This window comes from Gopherus flavomarginatus, chromosome 2, assembly GCF_025201925.1.
Source record: "Gopherus flavomarginatus isolate rGopFla2 chromosome 2, rGopFla2.mat.asm, whole genome shotgun sequence".
Lineage (NCBI taxonomy): Eukaryota > Metazoa > Chordata > Testudines > Testudinidae > Gopherus > Gopherus flavomarginatus.
Window position 1 is genome coordinate 109720838 of NC_066618.1, and position 22358 is coordinate 109743195.

At 37.6% G+C, this 22358-nt stretch overlaps 1 protein-coding gene across 3 annotated transcripts in view; it reads left to right on the top strand.

Annotated features, from left to right (window-relative positions):
• VSTM2A (V-set and transmembrane domain containing 2A) overlaps window positions 1-20978 on the top strand; it is a 34901-nt gene extending 13923 nt beyond the window's left edge. The window contains exon 5 of one of the 3 annotated variants that reach the window (XM_050937812.1): window positions 15670-15882. In XM_050937812.1, the coding sequence (XP_050793769.1) occupies window positions 15670-15746 (77 nt within the window). In that variant the 3' untranslated portion in view covers window positions 15747-15882. Of the gene's footprint in view, window positions 1-15531 lie in introns of all 3 variants that reach the window. The other 2 variants (XM_050937813.1, XM_050937811.1) reach the window with 2 other exon arrangements.
• The last annotated feature ends 1380 nt before the right edge of the window (window positions 20979-22358 follow it).

The window sequence follows — 22358 nt, forward strand, 5'->3', positions numbered from 1 at the left end:
TCCTTTGTTTTCATTCAGATTCAGAACAAAACTAATTTCAAAAATCACAGAATTTCCTGCAAATCAGAACTTGAAATCCTCAAACAGCTCTATTTGTGAGTAATTTCACTTAAGTCAATGGGACTAGTTAGAAGCTTAAAAGTAGACACATATTTAAGTGCCTTGGCCAGAGTGTGGATGCAGCAGGTAATCCATTAAACTATTCTAGTAGCATTATTGGTATAAAAGATTCACTAATTCAATAATTTATCCAACATTTTGCCCTGTAAGGGCTGTGTCGTGCCAGTGATCTGGATGCAAACCTCTCATTGATTGTTACGGGCATTCCAAAATCAAAACATTCAATCATAGCTCTGAGAGGGCAAGAAGTATACTTATCCTCGTGCTTCAACATTTTCTCAAAATGATGATATTTATTGTAGACCAAGTACAGATTGTCCTAATAATAAAGTATTAGTAATTTAATCTCTTATATTCATGTGTGGTTTCTGATGGAGCAAAATTTCATGCTCCATTCACAAAGCCAAATTCACCTACTGAGGAAAATTGACTTTCACCAGTACTGATTTTGACTCCATATATTTTATGTTAATTTCTCCTAATAAACAGTCAAGAAACATACTGTAACTGATCGTGGAGTCTGCAGCAAAAGCTTATCTTTTGAGGCTCAAGATCGATTTTCCTCATATTGAGAAGACTGGGGCCTTAATTTTTACTTTCAGTCTGATTTGGTGATATTTTAGACCCACTTTGAATTCACTTTACAGAGGTGTAAATGCCTAAACAAGGTACCAGGCAGTGGAGTATTTGGCCCTACATGTCTAGTGATTCCAACTGAGGAAAAGGAGGCATCCAATTCTGGGACATCAGAATGGCAGAACAGAGATAGTCATAGGCAGGCACATTGTGGATGATCTTTCTTCCTAATGCAATTAATCAACGGGTCTGCCCTCATTTTCTTATGTGGTTCAAAAGAAAATTAATCTCTTTTCCCATATTGGTATGTAGTGCTTAAATACAGAAACTGGCAAGAGACAGACATTTTCGTGTTTCGTTCAATTTTATGCAGTGAAGGAACCTATCCTAGACAATGGAAACTGTTAAAAATTAAAATAAAACTGCATAATTCAAATATTTGTGATTATATTTCATACAATGGGGTAGCCTTGGACACCTTTACCTTTGTTGAGTAGTATCTTGACAACAATGGGATTGCTTGCAGAATAAGGTTTCACTCAGTGTGGGTAATGGTGTCAGAATTTAGTCCAATAATAGAGTAGGGGGTTGTATTACCTTATGACCAATAGTTAATTTTCTCATTGCATTGATAAACACATTGCAAAGAAATCTGGGTCTGTTGAACTTTTTCACTGCTGAGGTTCATCCAACGTTCTTTTGCCAGTTTTCAGATGGCAAGAGAGATCTAAAAAGTAGCATTAGAGAATAATTTCTCAACCCAAGGGTAGTTGTTCCCATAAAAAAGCATTTGCCAGCTATTACCATTTTAAAGTATCTGAGGTTACCATATTTTCCACCTATTCTCAGGAGAAAGAATATTTGTGGTAACTGCGAGTGAACTATATAGCAATGGTTGGTAAATTGCTTATTCTGTATGTATGGTTTATGGGCTTTTACATATCTCTGTGGCTTTTGTATATCTGTTATTTACCTCACAGGATGTTGTGAATCTTAATTAAAGTCCACATAGCACTGAAATATTTAAATAAAAATGCTATATATACTTACAAAATATTATAGTTATAGAAACAGATACAGAATAGACAGAGAGAGTGTGCACCAGAAAGAACAAAAACATGCATTCAAAAAAAAAATACACTGAAGTAGCATTAAGGTCTATTTTAAACTAAAACAAACAGGGAAGCAAAAGTCAGAGCTGTCATAGCTTGACCCTTTGATTTCATATGCCTGGGCTGCTGCAAATGAAGTCTGCCATCACGGCATAAGAGCAATCTGACTAATATGACAGCCTAATATGCATATATTCAGAAAAATGTCTTATGTAGGTGGAGTGATAGACATTTTTTCTGCATAATTCATAAGAGTGTATCATATTCCAAAGGTAAAATTACACATTTCATATATCACAAGGTCTTGTAACTATAGGTAAGGGTGTAATTTGTTAGGGGCAAACTGTGAAATGAATTTGACTCTATGCAAATGGGAGCCAAATTAACTAGAGGGACTGGGCCAGATTTGTCTTTTCATTGCTATAAATCCAGAACAACACCACAGACATCAGTAGAGTCAGTTTAGATTTACACCAGTATAGCTGTCCCACTGATAATGTGCACATCCCAGATATTACTCCCATTCGAAAAATCTGGGACAACATTCAAAACTGTCACCTGCAGCTCTGTCTCTTCTCGTTGAGTCTGGACTGACAGATTACAGAGAGGCCATAGCTACAGATAAATAAATCATTTCAGGCCCAAATTCTGACTGCTTAAATTTAGACTTCTCAGATTCCTAGGAAACCTGCGTGCTTCTCAGGATTCACTAACTCAAACACAGAAAAGGCTATATTTTAGTAACCCCCCTCCCATTTTAGAAAGAAGATATTTTTGATGGCTAGGGGTTCAGTATGTAACCTGGGAAGGAGCAAGCAGGGTCTTTGCATCTTGTAGCACAAACTGAATTCCTTGAATCAGGGAGACCCACAGCAAACTTCAGTACCAGGTAGGACGACAAAGGGAGGAAATATTCTTGGAATCTGCTGATTCTGGTACATGGATGTGCCCCTTCTCCCTCCCCTCCCCCCGCCATTTGGGTCTGTGGAGTCTGTCGTTCTTAATCTACCAGCTTTGAATGCAAGACACACTTTTATGCCCAAATTGTAGTGTTATAGAATATTCACCAACTTTTTTTTCCTTTCTGTCTATATATTAGATCTCGTTATATAGCCAGCCTACAAAAAGCCTGCAGCCTTCACTGAGGTCACTGGCAAAATTCCCATGGATGTCACTGGGAACAAGATCAGATCCTTTGGGGTTGATTTTTGGAAGTGTTGAGCATCCACAATGCCAGCTGAAGTCAGCGTAGCTGTGGGTGCTCAGCACTGCAGAAAATCAGGATCATACATATTTGGGGTTTAAAATAACAAATTGATTTTGTTTTCTTAAACTTTTTCTATATCTATTTAATAATTTCATCAATGAGATAATGTGTAGGTAATAGGCTATATACTATCCATTACAATTAGATATTTTTACACAGTATAATCTTTATTTATGTATTTATTTATTTTTACTTATAAGGACTTGCATATTCACCTTTTCTGGAAAAAACCTAATTATTTTTAGTTAATCTCAAATAACAGAATAAACTGAAATTATTAGTTGCTAATAATTAGTTGTACCTCAATCTGCAAAGTGCTAAATGCCTTCAGCTCCCATTGTTCTCACTTGTGAAGCAAGGAGCAATAATGATATGAGAAAACAAGAATGAGCAACAAAGGAGAACAAACATCTCTCTCGATTAAGGAGTGACATAACAGACTCCAAACACTTCTACAGACTCTTTTCTGTGAAATAAAGTGTGGTCCAGGGAATGATATTTTTCTACTTGAATGGTATACCTTGATCACCTTTAGTGCTCATATAGATTGTGATGATCACAACACGTCTTCCATTCTTCTCTTATCCTGGCCTTCCTTCCCCATGTGCAGCCATGCCTTTTCATAATAAAATCTTCCCATCTCTTTGGAGGTTGGCTAAGCGGTTGTTTCAGTTCCTGTGGGTACCACTCAGCGAGAGATGCAGTCCATTGATTGTCAGTGAGCTAGCTATATGCCTGACCCATTGAATTTTACTATACCTGCTTTAATTACTGTATACCATTCATTCTGATTAAAGCAAAGCAGAATGGTATACAGTAATTAAACAACTGATAGCCTTATAATACAATTTATAGACACTTCTATGTCTGGGGTGAGACTATTTTTGTTCCAAGTTCTACCTTAAAGTAAATTTTGATTATGAGATTTTTGTTAGGCTGGGATTTTCAAAGGAGAGGAAAGGAGTTAAGTTGCTAACATTCTTACAGTTCTTTGAAAAACCCAGTTTCATTTATTTTGTATATATGCTTATTCCAGGCTTTGGGCACCCTGGAGGCAATCCTAGCCCCACTAAGGTCAATGACAAAACTCCCATTAACTTCAGTGGGTCCAGGAATTCATCTCCTGATGCTTATTAAAATACAAAAATATATTAAAACAGTAGCAACTGTACCTTGCCTTCCATACAACCACAGTCAGTAAGAAAATATTATAAAACAAAAAACTCACTACCCCTCACATTCCCAACAGAGATAACCGGTTTGAGACCTGAGAAGAACGTACACAACAACAACTGCATTTCTATGTATTTGCTGATTTTCTAAATGTTCTAGTAATTACACGGCTCAGTCCTGACAGGTGGTGAGCTCTGTGACCTGATCCCATAAAGCACATAAGCACACGTTTAATTTTAAGTACCTGGGTATTCCCACTGTAGTCCATGAGAGTATTCACATGCTTTAAAATTGCGCACAGGCTTAAATACATTGCGGGATGTGGGCCAATTTACAGAGTTGAGCCCTATAAGAGGATTACTTTTCTGAGGCAAGTGTGGAAAGTAATATCAGCTGTGTTGTTCTGGGTAGTTGCCTCCCCTAAACCCAGTTCAGTATGTTGGAGCCATAGTAGAGCTGAAAATGGAAATGTTCATTTTGAAATGCCTTCCCATGCTCAGAAATTCATCTCATCTATATTTAGATCTATCCTATATATGTACATACCACATTTAGTGATACATCTGCCTAACTAGCTATAGATATTGTCATGTATGTTCTTAAGTGTATCACTTATTTTTTAATCATTTAAAAACTGCTTTAACCTCTATGGCTTACCTCGCCTCCAGAGCCAAAAATGATACATTTCATGGGGGAGCCTCTGAGGAATCTTTTCCTCTGTGCTCCCTCTACTAAAATAATTCAGTTCCACATGTCTGGTACAATTGCCAATTAACAACTGGGAAGAATACACATAGGCCATGCAGTTTGTTTGTCTGTTCATCCAAATTACTTGTCATTGCTGCTCAATCTGGTATTTTGTACCAGGACATTGGAAATTGCAGTGCATGTCATAGGACACCCTTGGAATAACGGATGGTGTTTCCTTGCTTCAGAAACCATTACCTGACAAATACAGAGCAATATGGAAGGCATTTTTGCCTGGTTTGGGATATGAAACAGGAAACTTCCTTTCTTTGATGGAAAGCCCCACTCCTTTCACAAAGGTTACAATGTAAGAAAAATGGGCCAAATCCTCTGCTGGCTTAAATGGATAAAACACTACTGAAGTCAGAGCTACATCTGCTTATAGAACAGAGAAGTAATCCCTTATAAATGTATTTTAATGTTACACAGGAGCATGAGGTGAGTGGAGAGGCCTGGCTTTTACCAGTCCATATTAGGTGGGGAGGCATAACAAGCTGGCTGGGAACTGAAAGACGAGAAAGAAGAACATAGCTATTTGGAATTATTTTGGAGTTTATTTTTTTTCTCCTGGATGGAATCTTTCCTAGGCAATTCACTCTGAAAGCTTAGCCCTGGTCTGCTCTAAAACATTGCACTCTTAGTAATTAGTCAGTCGCTGAGATTTTTCACTGGACTAAATCATTCATAAGACACAGCAATGCTAACATCAAATAACCTTCTCTGGGTGTGAGTAGTAGCTATAATAAAAATAATTAATCCTGGTCGGTTGTTTAGAAAGTTGGAAGTCATTTGAAGAACATATGATGATCTCTCACTGCACCATGCACAGGGTGTTGGGTTTTTTCCCCTTTTCATTTTAACATTTCATTCACAAAGTGCCTCTGACACACACACACACACACACACACACCTCATTGAAGTTTGACCCCACCTACCGGCAAATGCTATTTGTTTGGAACAAAGCTTTCTAACATAATGAAAAGTGTTAAAACATAAAATTGAAAGATAATAGCCACAGCCTATATTGTAGATACTACTCATACAGACTTGACATGCTCTGCAGCAGTGACTAAAACACAGTTAGAAAACCATTTTCTTACTGCTGTTTCTTCTGCTGCTACTGTTGCTATTACCTCGGCTGCTATAGTTGCTTCCATGCACAGTGTCCCTGGAGAAACTGTCCTGCAAACTAATGCCTGCAGAAGAGCAGTGCCCATTGACACAATGAAAAACAAAATACACTGCAGAACACTAAAATAGAGCTACTGTATTCCCCCTCCTCTAATTCCTCCTGTGCCACTGAACAAAAATGTTAAAATAAAATTTTTGGAGCAGGGGAAAAAAAATTAAGAACTGAGGAAAAAGCAGTAGGTTGTCTCAATTGATGTAGGCCCATTGGCTTCAGTGGAGCAATTTTGATTTATACCAGGCCTTAAATATTATAGTACTGTACCTGCCTGAATTTCCATCTGCTGAAACAACTCACACATTTCTTTATTTCTTGAAACATATACAAAAATATTTGAGTGACCATGCTATGCACTAGGTGCCTACAATATAGAATATGGGCAGAGGACTGTCCATGGTTCTAACCACCCTAGCTTCCATCACCCTGGGGGAAAAAGTAAAAATTAGATTTAAAGGGAATGGTAGAGAAGTTCAGTGATTTAGAATTCATGGGAGGATGAAATTAACACATTGAGAGAAACTCTAGGCTTGATTCTCCCATCACTCCATTTTGACACCAATATGACCTAATGGATTTTCATGGCATTACTTCCAATTTACACCAGTGCAAATGAGGGGACAATCAGGCCCAACTACATCTAAAAGATAAGGCTGAACATTGCCAGCTGGGGGGAAAAGGTGATATGTGGCTTGTATACCTAGCACAGAGCTATTTCTCTATAATGAGCAATAATTCTTCAGTGTCTGTGCCGCACATAAGCTTATTTTTGCAGATGTTTTTATGGAATTGCTTCTGAATGCTTGTGAGATAGTATTAGGGCCAATCCTAGTAAGGATTTTTTTTTGGAGGAATGGATGAGTGGTATGTAGGAGGAGAAGACTGGTGCAATTAAGTTTTGAAATGTGACTCATATTTTGTAGATAATTTGAAGGTCTATTAACCAGCCAGAAGCTGAATTGTTATTTTGGGTTTGGGCTTAAGGTATAAGAAGGTGCGACAGCCATGCTTAGTTAAGATAAAAGTTTGAGAATCTGATCAGCCATACAGCTCTCAACAATTAAAAACTTCAGTTCAAACAAATTTTAGGTCATTGGTAAGCAAGCAACATTAAAGCACTGGTTTATTCCTTTGTCTATCATGCATTTTAAAAAATGTCTAAGATATTTTAAGACCACTGTTTCCAGTGTGGAAGCAAAGAAGAACACCATTCAATGAACAAGGAATCAAATAAGAGTATTCACAGAACATGCTACCAATGTTTCCCAAATATTAGGAGTAACTACCAATTTACTGTTAAGATTTTAGCTCGACTATCAAAGCCTGCAACCTGCCTTTCCTATTCTTACCAAAACTGGATCTTGGACTGTTCCTGAATCCAGTTTGAGTAGCCAGCCATGACATTTCAGAGGCCACTATACAAAGGCCCCTTATATCTCAACCCTTTCCCTGAGAAGTATTTACTCATGCAAGCAGACTGTTGAAGTCAATGGGAATAGACATATGAGTAAAGGATATTTAGTGTGAGGAAAACATTACACAATCAGGCCCTAAATTAGGGAAGGGAAGTCAGATATAGGTCATAAAAGGCTGAAGTACAAGCATGTCTACTCATGCCTGAGAACTACTGATATACACAACCTCATACTATGAAGGGTTAGTCTGAAGTGGGTCAAGAAAGCTGTAAGATCCAGACAAGAACAGAAGGATAAAATAAAGAGTGACAACAAACTAAATATATAGCTTGGATCATCCATGTCAAAGTACAGTGGTGACTACTAGATTATACAAAAATTGAATAGATCCTTTGCTCAAAACTTAAAATGAGTTCAACCCAGTCCCTTTTCTGAGTTCTGAAAACTTTGAGTTTCTTTTTTTTTAATGCATCACCACTTAGGTCTTGTCTACACATTTAGTTTATGGCAAGCTGGGGTGTGAATCTACCCCATACTAGCCTGCTGCACACTTATGGTCTATGTGGAGCTTGCTGCCGCACACTAACAGTTCTTTAGTGCACTTTTATCTATTCCCATTTCAAAGTAGGGCAGGTCAGACCATACTAAGGAATTATTAGTACATGGCAGCAGGGTCTACACAGGCAATTAGCATGCAGCAGGCTTGTAAGGGGTAGATTCACACCCCAGTTTGCAGCAAACTAAATGTTCATGTAGACAAGCTCTTAGCCTCACAATAGTTCCCAAGACAGCTAAAGTCTATAAGTATCTGGGAGAGAAAAATATTATTGTGGTTAGAGTACAGGGCTTGAGGACAGGACACTTGGTCTCTAATACTGACTAGACTGTTAATCCTTGCTCTTCCACAAACTGAGGCAAATCACTGGTAATCTTTCTGTGCCTCATTGTACCAATTTGTACAGTGGGGACACTACTTACATTTCTCACAGGATTGCTAGGGGTCTTTGATGTTTTTATATTTGCTTTGAGATTCTGAAATGGAAGTCACTATAGAAATGCAAAGTAGTAGTATTCTCATGGGAAAAAAAAAAAATCTGTCCCTGCAATATTTCTGGCCTCATTTTCAGACCAAGAAAAGCTTAGATAAGCTTCTCATAAGTATCTGAACAGAGTGCTGAACCTAGTGATTTCACATCATTAGCAGCAACACACATGAATGCCACATATCATGGGGTAAATATACTTTCATTAAATTGTTTCATGTCAAGATCTCCTGGTCATGCTAATGGCAAAAACCTTGCCTAGTCATATAACCAAAAACTGTTTACAAACCAGGGTCAGTTTTGATGAGTTCTCCTTATTCATAAAAACTATTGAAAGTAAGTTTTGAAGTTGTCACACTATCAAAACATTTCATTGTAAAAAATATACAAACATTTTTCCAAGTCCAAGTGACTTTTTGGATTGAAATTTCAGTACATTTAGATTTAAAAAAATTAAAAAATGAACAAGGGTTGAAATCAAAATGAAAGACACTGAAATTTTCAAAATAAAATGGTTTGACCTGAAGCAATTTTTTCCCCAGATTTTGGTTCATTAAAAATTTTGAGATTTTCCACTTTTTGGCCTGATTCAGGATGGGATTTTTTTTTTATATCTCAAAAAATTTTACTGGACAGAAAAAACCTAGGAAGGGTTGAGATTTCCACAGTTGAACAAGGACAATGATGGATAGAATGAGGACAGAGAAGGAATTTATTCATTACAGGACTGTGTGAAATACACAATCAAAGCTGAAATTAAATGAACCTTCCTGGTTTGAACAGTCTTTACAAACAGAAAAATCATACAATCTTTCAATACACCTAGTTCAAGATTCATAAATAGTTTGAATGAATTTAGGGAAAATATTAAATTATCCTGGATTGATTTTACATGGAAATCATGCAGAATTTTGACTGGATTTGGCTTTTAGACCTAGGTTATATGAAACTCAAATCTCAAAGAAAAACTGAAATGAGCCAAATTTTCACACAGTTGTATTTATGATTTAGATGATCAGAAGAATGCAAGACATTCAGTGTAGTTAAAAAAACCTTTATAAATGTATATACACATGTGGTGTTGAAAGCCACATGATCTGTTTTGAGACCACATGATGAACTGAAAAGTTTGTGCTTAACTGTACTAGTCCTGATCTCTGAACACCAAACCTGCACTTTGCTCATTAATCTGAAACTTAGTCTGATATTCCAAATCCTGAAGGCCACATTCTTAACCAGCCTGCATTCAGTGGGACTGTCTGTGGAGTAGGATGCTATTCATTGTGAGTAAAGTACTAAGAGGATCTGGCCATTAGAACTGAGTATATCTGCAAGGTAGTAAGAGCTGGGCAGATGAAAGACACTCAGATACCCAAAGTTCTTAAGGGTGTGCCTAACTAAATTTGTTAAAGTTTCATGCTCCTAGAAGCAGACTGCCTTACACCTCAGCTAGGTAAGCACTTTCGGGTCTTTGAGCAAATATATCTGCAACTAGGAGAAGCTAAAATGGCTGCAAATTTTACATAACTGGTATTTTCAACCTTAAGGGAAAACAAAAACAGATTTTTAAAAAATGTGATTTTGTCTGTAAAATTTTATCTGATCAATAACCGAATGGAAGCTGGAAACTCTACTCATTATCAGGACTGTCAGCCTTGCATGAGTCACATGACCAATTGACCTTTTTGACTAATTGTATTCTGCAGTTTTACTTTTGAAATCATCCCTTTAGCTGAAAAGTAACATTTAAAATGTTAACAGTCTAATAATAATGGTAATTACAGAATAAAGTTAATATTCACTAGTATATATGTATACATTTAGGTTTTATCTCTCCATGTTAGCTTTAAAGATGAGTTTACTATTTTCAACACTAAGGCCAAAATTTGTTAATTTTTATTTTTCATAAGTGTGTGGAACACTGTTCAACACCCTGCCACCATACCAGCATTTAAATAAAACCACATATTTGTATCAAAGAGATTCTCAAAGATTTTCATAGTGTGCGTCACATTTTAAGAGCTTTCCATGGAACTCTCTCCTCCCATTCACACTCATGTCTGTGTCAAATAGAGTATTTGGCTACATGGAAAAGTAATGTTAGGACAATATTTAATGTATGTTTCACTTCTTTCAATGCACTTTAGTAGCTGGAACAAAGAGAAGACCCAGCACCATGTGACCAGCCAGCTCTCCTCTCACTACCAGGAAGTGCTCTGCACCAGTGGTTCAAGGACTACAGTTTGAGAATCTCTGGTATAAATATTAAGTAGCATTTATTTAGTAATATAGCAATAGTGCACACACATGCCCTTTCTTTCTTCAGACCACTATCCTGGATCCTGACAATCATACTCAAGCTTTGCACAGCACTTGTGTTGTGCAATAAAATCTCTTTTAGCTGTTAATTGTTAATTATAGAAAAAAAACTTTTAGAAATGGCAGGCAACTTTTGAAAATCCACAGCCAGATAAACAGTTTGTAACTAGTATTGCTGTGCTCAAATTTCCAGTGGTGCTCCTCATTCTCTGGCCAGACATGTACACTAGAAGTCCATATGAACCAAAGCCCTGGATCTGAACATCCTGAACTTTGGGAACATTTGGATCTGGATCCAGATATGAAGTTTGCATCTGGCTTTAGTCTATATGAAGTGTTGAACCAAAAGGCCAGATTTAACCCCCTCTGACCTGGGAAATCGAGATCTGGATTTGAAATTTGCACCACAGTCTATTTCTGTTACATAGTGCTTTATCATATCATAAAAGAAGAAACTGAAAGGAAAAAAAATAGCTTCCAGCAGTGACTTCAAAAGAAACAGGATGGAAACTTAAACAGTTGCTTTTTGTTTTATTGCTTTGATGTGTTCTGTACTTTGTATATGCTTCCCACTACCCCCAAATAGGGAAGAGAACTGTTTGAGCCTATGTGAGAATGAAGAAACTTATTCAGTGCTTCAGTGACAAATCTGAATACATTTATACTCCTACTGTATTTCAAAGGGATCTTTGAAAAGATAAAAGTGCATTTAATCATCACCACTATTCATACTCACTCGTATTCATTGTAGCTTAGAAATCAATTTTATTTGATAGGAGATATTACTAGAAATGTGGCTGTCAAGATTGGGAGAGCATTTTGAAAAGAAATGAAACTACTTAGAACAAGTAAGACTCAAATATTGCATTGGGATGCTATAGGGTCAAACCCTGAGATGGCTTAAAGATTCTGATGCATGCCTATGATGACCATGTTACATAACTAAAGTAACCTCAGATATTTTAATGTCGGGATTGTTCCCAATAAGCTCACTTAAGCTTTAACGTGCACATGCTGTATAAAACGTGATCTAAAAATCTTTGGAGAAAAAAAAACACCCCACCACAGACAGAACAACCTGCAATTTGTGTGCTGGAAATGATATAATCTGCAGGATACATTTATGCAATGGTTGAGAGAAAAGGATGCCATCTTGATTATGCAGCACATCAGTTCTGGGTTCTACAAAAATGGTGGCTGAAAAGAAAAGATTGGTTGCAAATATTGCAGTTTTGCCTTTTCAAAAACTGAAACAAACACTTAGGTCAGTTTCATTTTGTATGGTAGTAGTTTCCGTCAACATCATGTTATGGTTTTCAAACTGTCAGTTATGTCATTAAATTGTTCAAAATAGGCCCTTTTAAAAAAATATCCCCATGGGATTTGTGAACATTTGTCCTTAAACTGTGTTGCAGATTTCATGCAGAGAAAGTGTGATTCTATGACTTTTTAAAGAATTTGATTGACCAATTCAAATAGGATTCTATGGATAAGACAAAGATCACAAAATGATAGTAAAAATGCTTGCAAATATAAAAACAACATGAGCTAGTCTGACTGTAGAAAAAAGTCCTCCTTTAACTAAGGAAAAGAGGAAAATCTCATGAAAATATGATGAACCATAAGCTTGATTTAAAAAAAATGTAATGTATATAAAGAAAGGCTACATTCCATGCTAAAAAGAAGTGTACACAAGACATTACAAGCAACAAATAAAACTGAGTTGCAGTGGCCTTTGGGTCCAATTTGCAAACAGTTGTGGATTTGAGCAATTATCCTTAGCGAGTAGATCCACTGCAGTCCTGTGAACAAATTTACTCATGTGCAGAATCAGGTCCTTAATATCATATAATACCTTATTCTATTGTACATGAGACATTCAAATAGCAAATTAGCCTAAGAAATTAGGCTACCATCTCTTAAGCAAAGTGAGCAGTCATGGGATAAGAGGGAAGGTTCTCTCATGGATTAGTAACTGGTTAAAAGACAGGAAACAAAGAAGTAGGAATAAATGGTCAGTTTTCAGAATGGAGAGAGAGAAATAGTGGTGTCCCTCAGGGGTCTGTACTGGGCCCAGTCCTATTCAACATATTCATAAATGATCTGGAAAAAGGGGTAAACAGTGAGGTGGCAAAATTTGCAGATGATATGAAACCACTCAAGATAGTTAAGTCCCAGGCAGACTGCAAAGAGCTACAAAAGGATCTCTCAAAACAGAGTGACTAGGCAATAAAATGACCAATGAAATTCAATGTTAATAAATGCAAAGTAATGCACATTGAAAAGCATAAACCCCACTATACATTTAAAATGATGGGGTCTAAATTAGCTGCAAGTGTGGGCGCCTCATCTCAAAAAAGATATATTGGACATGGAAAAGATTCAGAAAAGGGCAACAAAAATTATTACAGGTATGAAACGGCTGCTGTATGAGAAGATATTAATAAAACTGGGACTTTTCAGCTTGGAATAGAGACAACTAAGGGGCGGTGATATGGTAGAGATCTATAAAATCATGACTATTTACTCATTCTCAAAACACAAGAACAAGAGTCCACCATATGAAATTAATAGGCAGCAGGTTTACTACAAACAAAAAGTAGTATTATTTCACACAACACAGTCAACCTGTGGAACTCCTTTCCAGAGGATGTTGTGAAGCCCAAAACTATAACAGGGTTCAAAAAAGAACTAGATGAATTCATGGAGGATAGGCTCATCAATGGCTATTAGCCAGGATGGGCAGGGATGATGTCTCTAGCCTCTGTTTGCCAGAAGCTGGGAATGGGTGACAGAATGGATCACTTGATGATTACCTGTTCTGTTCATTCCCTCTGGGGCACCTGGCATTGGCCACTGTCAGTAGACAGCATACTGGGCTAGATGGACCTTTGGTCTGATGCAGTATGGCCGTTCTTATGTTCCCAACTCCCTTTGACTTTCAATGGGAGTTGGGCACACAGCTTCCTTAGCCCCCTTTGGAAATCCCATGTATAAACTGCAGTGGGTATCATTACAAAGTCCTCATTTGTTCTACCCCTACAAGCGGTATTTGCAATACCTCAGTTAGTTCAGATAGTCTTGTGCATTTACAGTGGATAAAAATCCTTGTAATGGCAACTTCTGTATATGAAAGTTACAGTTCAGCCAGTTACTCATTAATTCCATGTACTACGAGCCACCCTTTTATTTGCAAAAGAAAGCAGTATATTGGGACCTGGAATCTAATTTGATCTCCATTCTAACAGGGAAAAGAAAGAAAATATTTCTGGCTTTACCTAGAACTATATTCTCTTAGGCAAAAGAGGACAGATATTTAACTGGATAGACATCTGTAAACTGAAGGGGCAAAAAACCCACTTGTTCTAGTATCTTTGTTATCATTCACTTCCTTTGTCTTTTAATAAGACATATTATAGCTTTATGAAGTCACATGTGCGCTTTTGTTGTTGTAAGGAAATTCAGGGTCACACTTGATATTGAAGTTCTACATAGACTCAGACTCATAGGTCAGAAGGGACCAATATGATCATCTAGTCTGACCTCCTGCACAAGGCAGGCCACAGAACCCTACCCAACCACTTTTATAACAACCCCTAACCCACGACTGAGTTATTGAAATCCTCAAAATTGGTTTGAAGACCTCAAGCTGCAGAGAATCCACCAGCAAGCGACCCATGCCCCAAGCTGCAGGGGAAGGCGAAAAACCTCCAGGGCCCCTGCCAATCCGCCCTGGAGGAAAATTCCTTCCCGACCCCAAATATGGCGATCAGCTAAACCCTGAGCATGTAAATAGGTTATAAAGGATTAGTAGATGTTTTCCTCCATGTTAAATCAGTGATCGGGGTTCAAAACCACAACATGTTGCTTATAAGCATTGACAGCGCTATCTACAGATGACCTGACCGCCATCTATAAACACATGCCAATTGTATTTGTAACATCTAATCAATCATTTAATAACCCTTTATAAATAGAACTTTAAAGAAGAGTATGGTCACATTCAGTTTACAACTTTCCCCTAAAGTAATGTAAGTCCTTTTGCACTTTCTGAAAACACTTATTTATGATGTACAGCAGTGGTCTCACACTTTAAGAACTAGCATGTCACACCTCAAGAACTCCAAAATACTTGCCATGCCACCATTTCAATTTTAATTAGCATAGTTCTGAGGGATCTTACATTAAATCTGGTGTCACAGTTTAAACATTCTCTTAGGTTTCTGAAGAGAAAAAAATTGAAAGATCTGATTACTCAAAAATAAATATACTTCAAACAGTTTAGCATACATTTCTTCCCTTACACTGCACTGCCATTCTCCAAGGTTCCTTAGCGTTGCTTTTATTTTGCAAGCAAATATTTTGCAGCCAACAATTGATTGCTTTGTTAGTAAGCAAAAACTATCATTCCTGAGCAACTTTAGAAATTATTTTGTAAGGAATGCTTTGAGGTGGAAGGTGTTTAGATTTGTTTTTCTCTGTATATTGTAATTGGATTACATTGTTTAAAAAGACATACAAAAAAACCAACCTCCCTGGGACTGAAATACTTTGTATGTGTTGTTATTTGCAGTGCATGCCAAGACATTCATGGGCACCAGAGCCAAGCTGGCGAGCTAATTAAATATATAAAATGTATATGTTTAAACAGCCTTATAAGGAGCATTGGAAATCTGCAGGATGAGCGAATATCTTATAACTTCTTCCGCAGGTGCGAGGATAGCTACAAGCCATGGACTTTCTGTCCTGCTTCTTGTTTGTGGCTTTGTGAAGGGTGCTTTGCTTTAATCTAAAAGTGCTGACTTTTTCCAATATCACTTTCTCTTCTTAAAGCAAAGAGCAAATCGCCTGTAAAATCCACGGAGCGGACAGCAAAGTTGACCCTAACCTCCAACCACCACTCTGCACCCAATGTACTCTAATTCTCTACACATGGAGCACCTTCAGGAAGTACAAAAAACAAATATATATATATTGTTTAAACATATAAATATATATGAAGAGGATACCACATTTTCTTGATCTATATTATTTTCTTTGCTGTATCACTGATCATTTATTTGCCAAGAACTGGTGTGATGTAACAGGACATTTTGTAACAGCAAGACCTAGTTTCCTTTTCTTTCAGCAAGTAGAAGCATCATATCCTTGACTGCTCAGGGGTTGGCTTGCAAGTCATCAGTATTATACAAATTCACTACAGATGATATTTGGTTTCCTTCTTTGAAAGAACCATGGCAGCCATGAGGCAAACAGTGGCCAAAAATAAAAAAACAAAACAAAAAATCCCAAGAGAACAAAATGACTCCGCATCACCTCTGACAAAAAGCCCTCAGAAACTTTGATTAAAAGCCTATTTTTTGTGGGGGTCAGGAGTGCAAAACAAAAATACCAACATTGCAAAGCAACTAACAGGACTAAAGGACATTGTTTCTGAAGACAAGCAAGAAGCACTATTGAGGGTTTTTTTTTTATTTTACTTTTTTGAAATTTTCTCTTTTTTTCCCCCCCCATCCCCTTCCTTTTCCTCTCTTTTCTCTTGGTTTGTTTCTTGTTCAATGGTGGCAGTTGCTGACTTAGGCCAACCCCTATTGACTGTGTGGTGGTAATATAAATACATTTTTTGTGTGTGTGTTCTATATTTCAATGTGTTTTCTCTGATTTTGCAACTCTGTATATGCAAAACTAACTTCAATTCTGTAAATTGCTTACAGTATGTGTGATATAACTTCACAGTAGACATACCATGGTCCTCATGCAAGCCAGTTTTTAATATTATCTATATGTCGTGCCACCAACAGACATTTTTGTTTCCTTTTTTGATGAAGCATTATTTTTTAATTTGTAATTCAGTACTGTGTGGATTTTGTAATACATGCATTCACTTCCACTGGTTTGACCCCTTGCAGATGGCAATGCAGCCCTCTGTTTACTCTGTAAAATGCACATTAAAATTTGTTATGGTCTCTGAACAATGAATTATTTTACTTGTGTGTATGCTATGTTGTAGTCTGGTGGCTCAAACCCCTTTTAATTTATTATGTTTACTGAGGATGAAATTATTTTATCATCAGAGAATGTAAAATGTAAGTCTGCAGGCAAATATTGCATGCAAGCAAGAACAAGAGAAAAAAAAATCAGAATGTACTCCTGGAAGATATTCTTGTAATGATGAGTTTTAGTCAAATGAAATTTTTAGAATGATTCACTGAAGAACTCTTCCTGCTATGGCTAAAAAGGTATCTTTTCACCCTTTCTGTAGGTGGCTAGCCATCTTTCATAGTCTTCATTATATTTCTTTATGCCTATGACATGAAAATGAAAATGTTGCTTTGGCTGAAAGTAATATACATAACATGAATTACATTAATTAATGAAGGAAGGGAAAACTACAAATATTTGTTGATTAAATCAGCTAGGTAGCTTTTAATGTCCTTCCCGCTTTTCACCCCGATTGAATAATCCAAATCCTTCCTGCTGTTTCATATACTAACTCAGACAAAAGTGTTACACTGAATCATGTAAAGTATTGTATTATTTATTAGAGGACTCTAACTATGTCTGCTCAGCTATAAAAGACTGACCCCTCAACATATTTTTCCTTTATAGACAAGAAAAATTAGCTTAGCTACATTTAACATCCTACAAGTATAAGGTCTTTATATTAAATTTTAAAAGATCCACAAAGACCCTACCCTTTCACCCTAATGCCAACAGCAAAATTCTCATTAATTTCAATGGGAGTAAGATCAGACCATATATCTCCAGGATAAAAGAACTATGCACTAATGCTTTGTGTCTTTACATATTCATAAATGATCTGGAAAATGGGGTAAACAGTGAGATGGCAAAATTTGCAGATGATACAGAACTACTCAAGATAGTAAATCTCAGGCAGATGGTGATGAGTAACAAAGGGATCTGTCAAAACTGGGTGACTGGGCAACAAAATGGCAGATGAAATTCAATATTGATAAATGCAAAGCAATGCACGTTGGAAAGCATAATCCCAGCTATACATATAAAATGGAGTCTAAATTAGCTGTTACCATTCAAGAAAGAGATCTTGCAGTCGTTGTGGATCTCTCTCTGTAACCACCCACTCAATGTGAAGCAGCAGTCAAAAAAGCAAACAGAATGTTGGGAATCATTAAAAAAGGGATAGATAAGACAGAAAATAACATATTGCCTTTATATAAATCCATGGTACGCCCAAATATTTAATACTGCATGCAGATGTGGTCACTCCCTCTCAAAAAGATATATTGGACTCAGAAAAGATACATAAAAGGACAACAAAAATTATTAGGGGTATGGAATGTCTGCTGTGTGAAGAAAGATTAATAAGACTGGGAATTTTCAGCTTTGAAAAGAGATAACTAGGGGGATATGACTGATGTCTATAAAATCATGACTGGTGTGAAGAAAGTAAATAAGGAAGTGTTATTTACTCCTCATAACACATGAACTAGGGGTCGCCAAATGAAATTAATAGGAGAAGATTTAAAACAAACAAAAGGAAGTATTTTTTCCACACAATGCACAGTCAACCTGTGGAACTGCTTGCCAGAGGATATTGTAAAGGCCAAGACTATAACAAGGTTCAAAGAAAAACTAGATAAATTAATGGAGGATAGGCCCATCAATGGCTATTAGCCAGGATGAGGAGGAATAGGGATGGATCACTGTTCTGTTCATTCCCTCTGGGGCACCTGGCTTTGGCCACCGTCGGCCCATAGGATACTGGGCTAGATGGACCTTTGGTCTGATCCAATTTGGCCGGTCTTATGTTCTTATGTCTGGATAGTATGAAGGTACAAACTTCTTTGGGCTGTTCACAAAGGCATTTCTAGTGACTTAATTTGGAAGATTCACAAGAGTAAATGAAGCACAATTTGGAGCATAATTTTTGGTTGAAAAAATATTCAGTGCATTCCTTATATATCCTAACATTAGGCTCTTTGACTGCTAGCAATTGAGCTAGCAACATAATGAGTTCTTTTTTCAGAGCAATTGCAGTTAATTTAGAACCCAAAATATACAATTAGTAGTTCAATTCATTCCTTCTACCATACATTACTTTTTCAACATTGAATTTCACCTGTTACTGTACTAGCTAGCTGTATTAGGCCCTTCTGAACTTCCTTCCAGTCTTCTCTAGTATTGACTAGTGCTAGCTAGAGAACAAGAACTAAGGGGTTTTGTTTTGTTTTAAAAGAGGTTTAGAAATTTGGTTTTTTGTTCTGCATTGGAATGACACTGAAAACCTTCAAAGATCGAGAGAGAAGGAGAGCCAAGCGGCATGGGCATTAATCTAGGCTGTGACAGACTTCCGTTCAAGTTCTCACTTTGCCTGATTTGCTGGGCTATTGGTTCCTCTCGCATCAGTTGTTCTTTGCTTTTCATCAGAAATTCCATCTGGAACCTAAAAAGTGTCACCAAACCAATGCATTTCCACAAAGTTTCAGTTTTGACCAATCAATATTTTCCAACAACAACAAAATCACACACACAAAAAAATCCTGACCAGCTTGGGTCTTGACTAACCTAAATAACTTTGTGTCATCTGCACATTTTGCTTCCTCACAGTTTGTTTCCTTTTTGCTTTCTCTGATAAATATGTTTAACACCACAGACCTTAGAACAAAGCCCTGGGGCTCACCACAGCTAACTTTCTGCTATGTGAAAATTGCCTAGGTGTTACTGTTTGTTTTCTATTTGATAAACAAAAGTTAAAGCCACTCAAAAAAATTCAATACCCAGGTATTTAAATGCTTGATTGGAAGGTTTACAATATTCATTTGAATATATAGTACTGCTTCCAGAGTATATTATAAAAGAAAAACATTACAAGATATTTTAATTATCCTTACTTGGTAATCATAGAGCCAAACCTCTCATTTCACTCTATTAGCATCTCAGCAACCAGAAGTTCCATTGATTGCAACAGGAGTTTTTTTGGTGTTCAAGTTGACTCAGGGTCAGGCACTGTGAATATCATGCCGTAGGCATACATCATAATATCCAGCTTAGCTTGTTGTGCCCTAACTCTTGTTTTTCTTGTAATGTATCCATCCAATGAAATACTTGCTATAACTGATTAGTTGGTGTTGGTCCTGTTTTGAGCAGGGGACTGGACTAGATGACCTCCTGAGGTCTCTTCCACCCCTAATCTTGTATGATTCTGTGTTATGGAGATTAATTTGCTAATGCTATTTTTGTACCATTGTGCAAAGTAATAATACCTCTAACCTCCAATTTTCCACTTCATCAGCAATTAAATATACCAAAATATTAACTTCCAAACCCAGAAACACATAGCAAACTGTGTGGTAACAAGGACAAACTGCCTGAAAAATAGAAAGAGCTTGATGTATAACCACATGGAATTAAAGAAAAAGAGAGAAGGAGAGAAGGGCAAGAGGCACAGCTACAGAATAAAAAGTGGGAGGTAGAACTGAAGTTAAAAATGGGAAGGGAAATCTCCAGATATATGGTATTCCAGGAAGTGTGTCCATTTGTGGCATATGCTGTGGTAACCATTATCCAATTCAAGTTCATATAAGACTGATAGGTACTGAGCACTTCCTGCAAGGTACTCTTTTTCAGTGCCCTCAAATCCTATTGGCTGCATTAGTAGCTAAGAATGCTCTACAGCCCATAAAAAGCTCCGCATTTTACAAGATGAGGCCCATAAAACTTGCACTGCTTTGTAAAGTACACATGTTGAAAAAATATTTTTCTGAGGAATTAAAATCCCAGTCCTCTGGAGAGGGGAAATGGCTAATATAAGGAACCAAATCACTGGAGCATATATGTTTCAGGGGAGGAAACAGTGGTATTACTTTTATATAACATCATTTCATCACTGTTCAGTAGTTGCCATTTGGCTCATTAAGAAGCCTTGATCATGTAAAGAAAACATGTTATCCTTCTGCAAAGGAAAAGGAATGCCTTATCTCGTGCAGATCCATCTAATGTACAATTCTTTGTGTCTTGTGTATAAACTCAAGCTGTATGTCTAGACATTTTTCTACATAGTAAATAATGTAAAGTAAAATATCATATACTAAATGATTAGGTTTCTTATTTTATCCAAATTTCAATGAAAGAATAGAAATTCCAAACCTTTCTTAGAAGAGTATTATGGCATTGCAGTAATTTCCTTTCCTGTGTAAAATACTAGGATTTTGTACCTTTCAAATTTGTTACCCATATAAAAGCTGGTGATGTTTCTTTCAAGTAATTTTAAATACGGGCTATGGTTCAGTATACATTTCATTCCATTCATCAGATATTTGTTCTGTTCAAATGTTGACATGTACTTCATGTATTAACATAACACAAATGACAGAATGAAACCACTGGAGATCTTCTGAATCATTCAGAAGAAAGGCTACTCTTCTATGTCTACTTATAGAGGTGCTCTAGGCAATATTGTTGTTACCCACTGTCATAAAGCTCCTCCTTTATCTTGGTGGGTCCTGCACTTATTCACAGCTTTGCTCACCTCAGAGATTCACCATGTGGGTCAGGGAACAGCCCAGAGACCTTCCCCTCTGGTAGAACCCACAATCTAGGTCAATTCCTCCTGTGTCTAATCAGGAGTTGGGAGGTTTGGGGGGAACCTGGGCCTGCCCTCTACTCCAGGTTCCAGCCCAGGGCCCTGTGGACTGCATCTGTCTAGGGTGCCTCCTGGAACACCTGTGTGACAGCTACAACTCCCTGGGCTACTTCCCCATAACCTCCTCCCAACACCTTCTTTATCCTCACCACAGGACCTTTCTCCTGGTATCTGATAATGCTTGTACTCTTCAATTCTCCAGCAATGTGTCTTCTCACTTTCAGCTCCTAGTGCCTTTTGCTCCCAGCTCCTCACATGCATGCTACAAACTGAAGTGAGGTCCTTTTTAAACTCAGGTGCCCTGATTAGCCAGCCTGTCCTAATTGATTCTAGCAGTTTCTTCTTAATTGGCTCCAGGTGTCCTAATTAGCCTGCCTGCCTTAATTGGTTCCAGCAAGTTCCTGCTTATTCTGGAACTGTACCTGTCCCAGGGAAAAGGGATCGCCTTCATCTGGGACTAATAGATCTCTCCCTTTGAACACTCTCCTGCTGCCCTCTAGCCTGGAGGATGGTGGAAGGAGGGAGAGGGCTGCTGCTCCTGCTGGTATTGCTGCTGCTGTTGCTAGGCCCTGGGCTCTTGCTGCTGCTGCTCCAGCTGCTCCCCTGACTGGACCAGACACCCTCCCCCCTCTCTGCTGCCTGAATGCTGGCTGACTGCTGAACTCCTCCCTATCCTCCAGTTGCTGCTGCTCCTCCAACTACAGCCCCTTGTGGGGAGGTGGGGGTGGGAAAGGAGGCCTGCTGGCCTGCTCCCCAGAGGAGGGGAGTGAGGGACC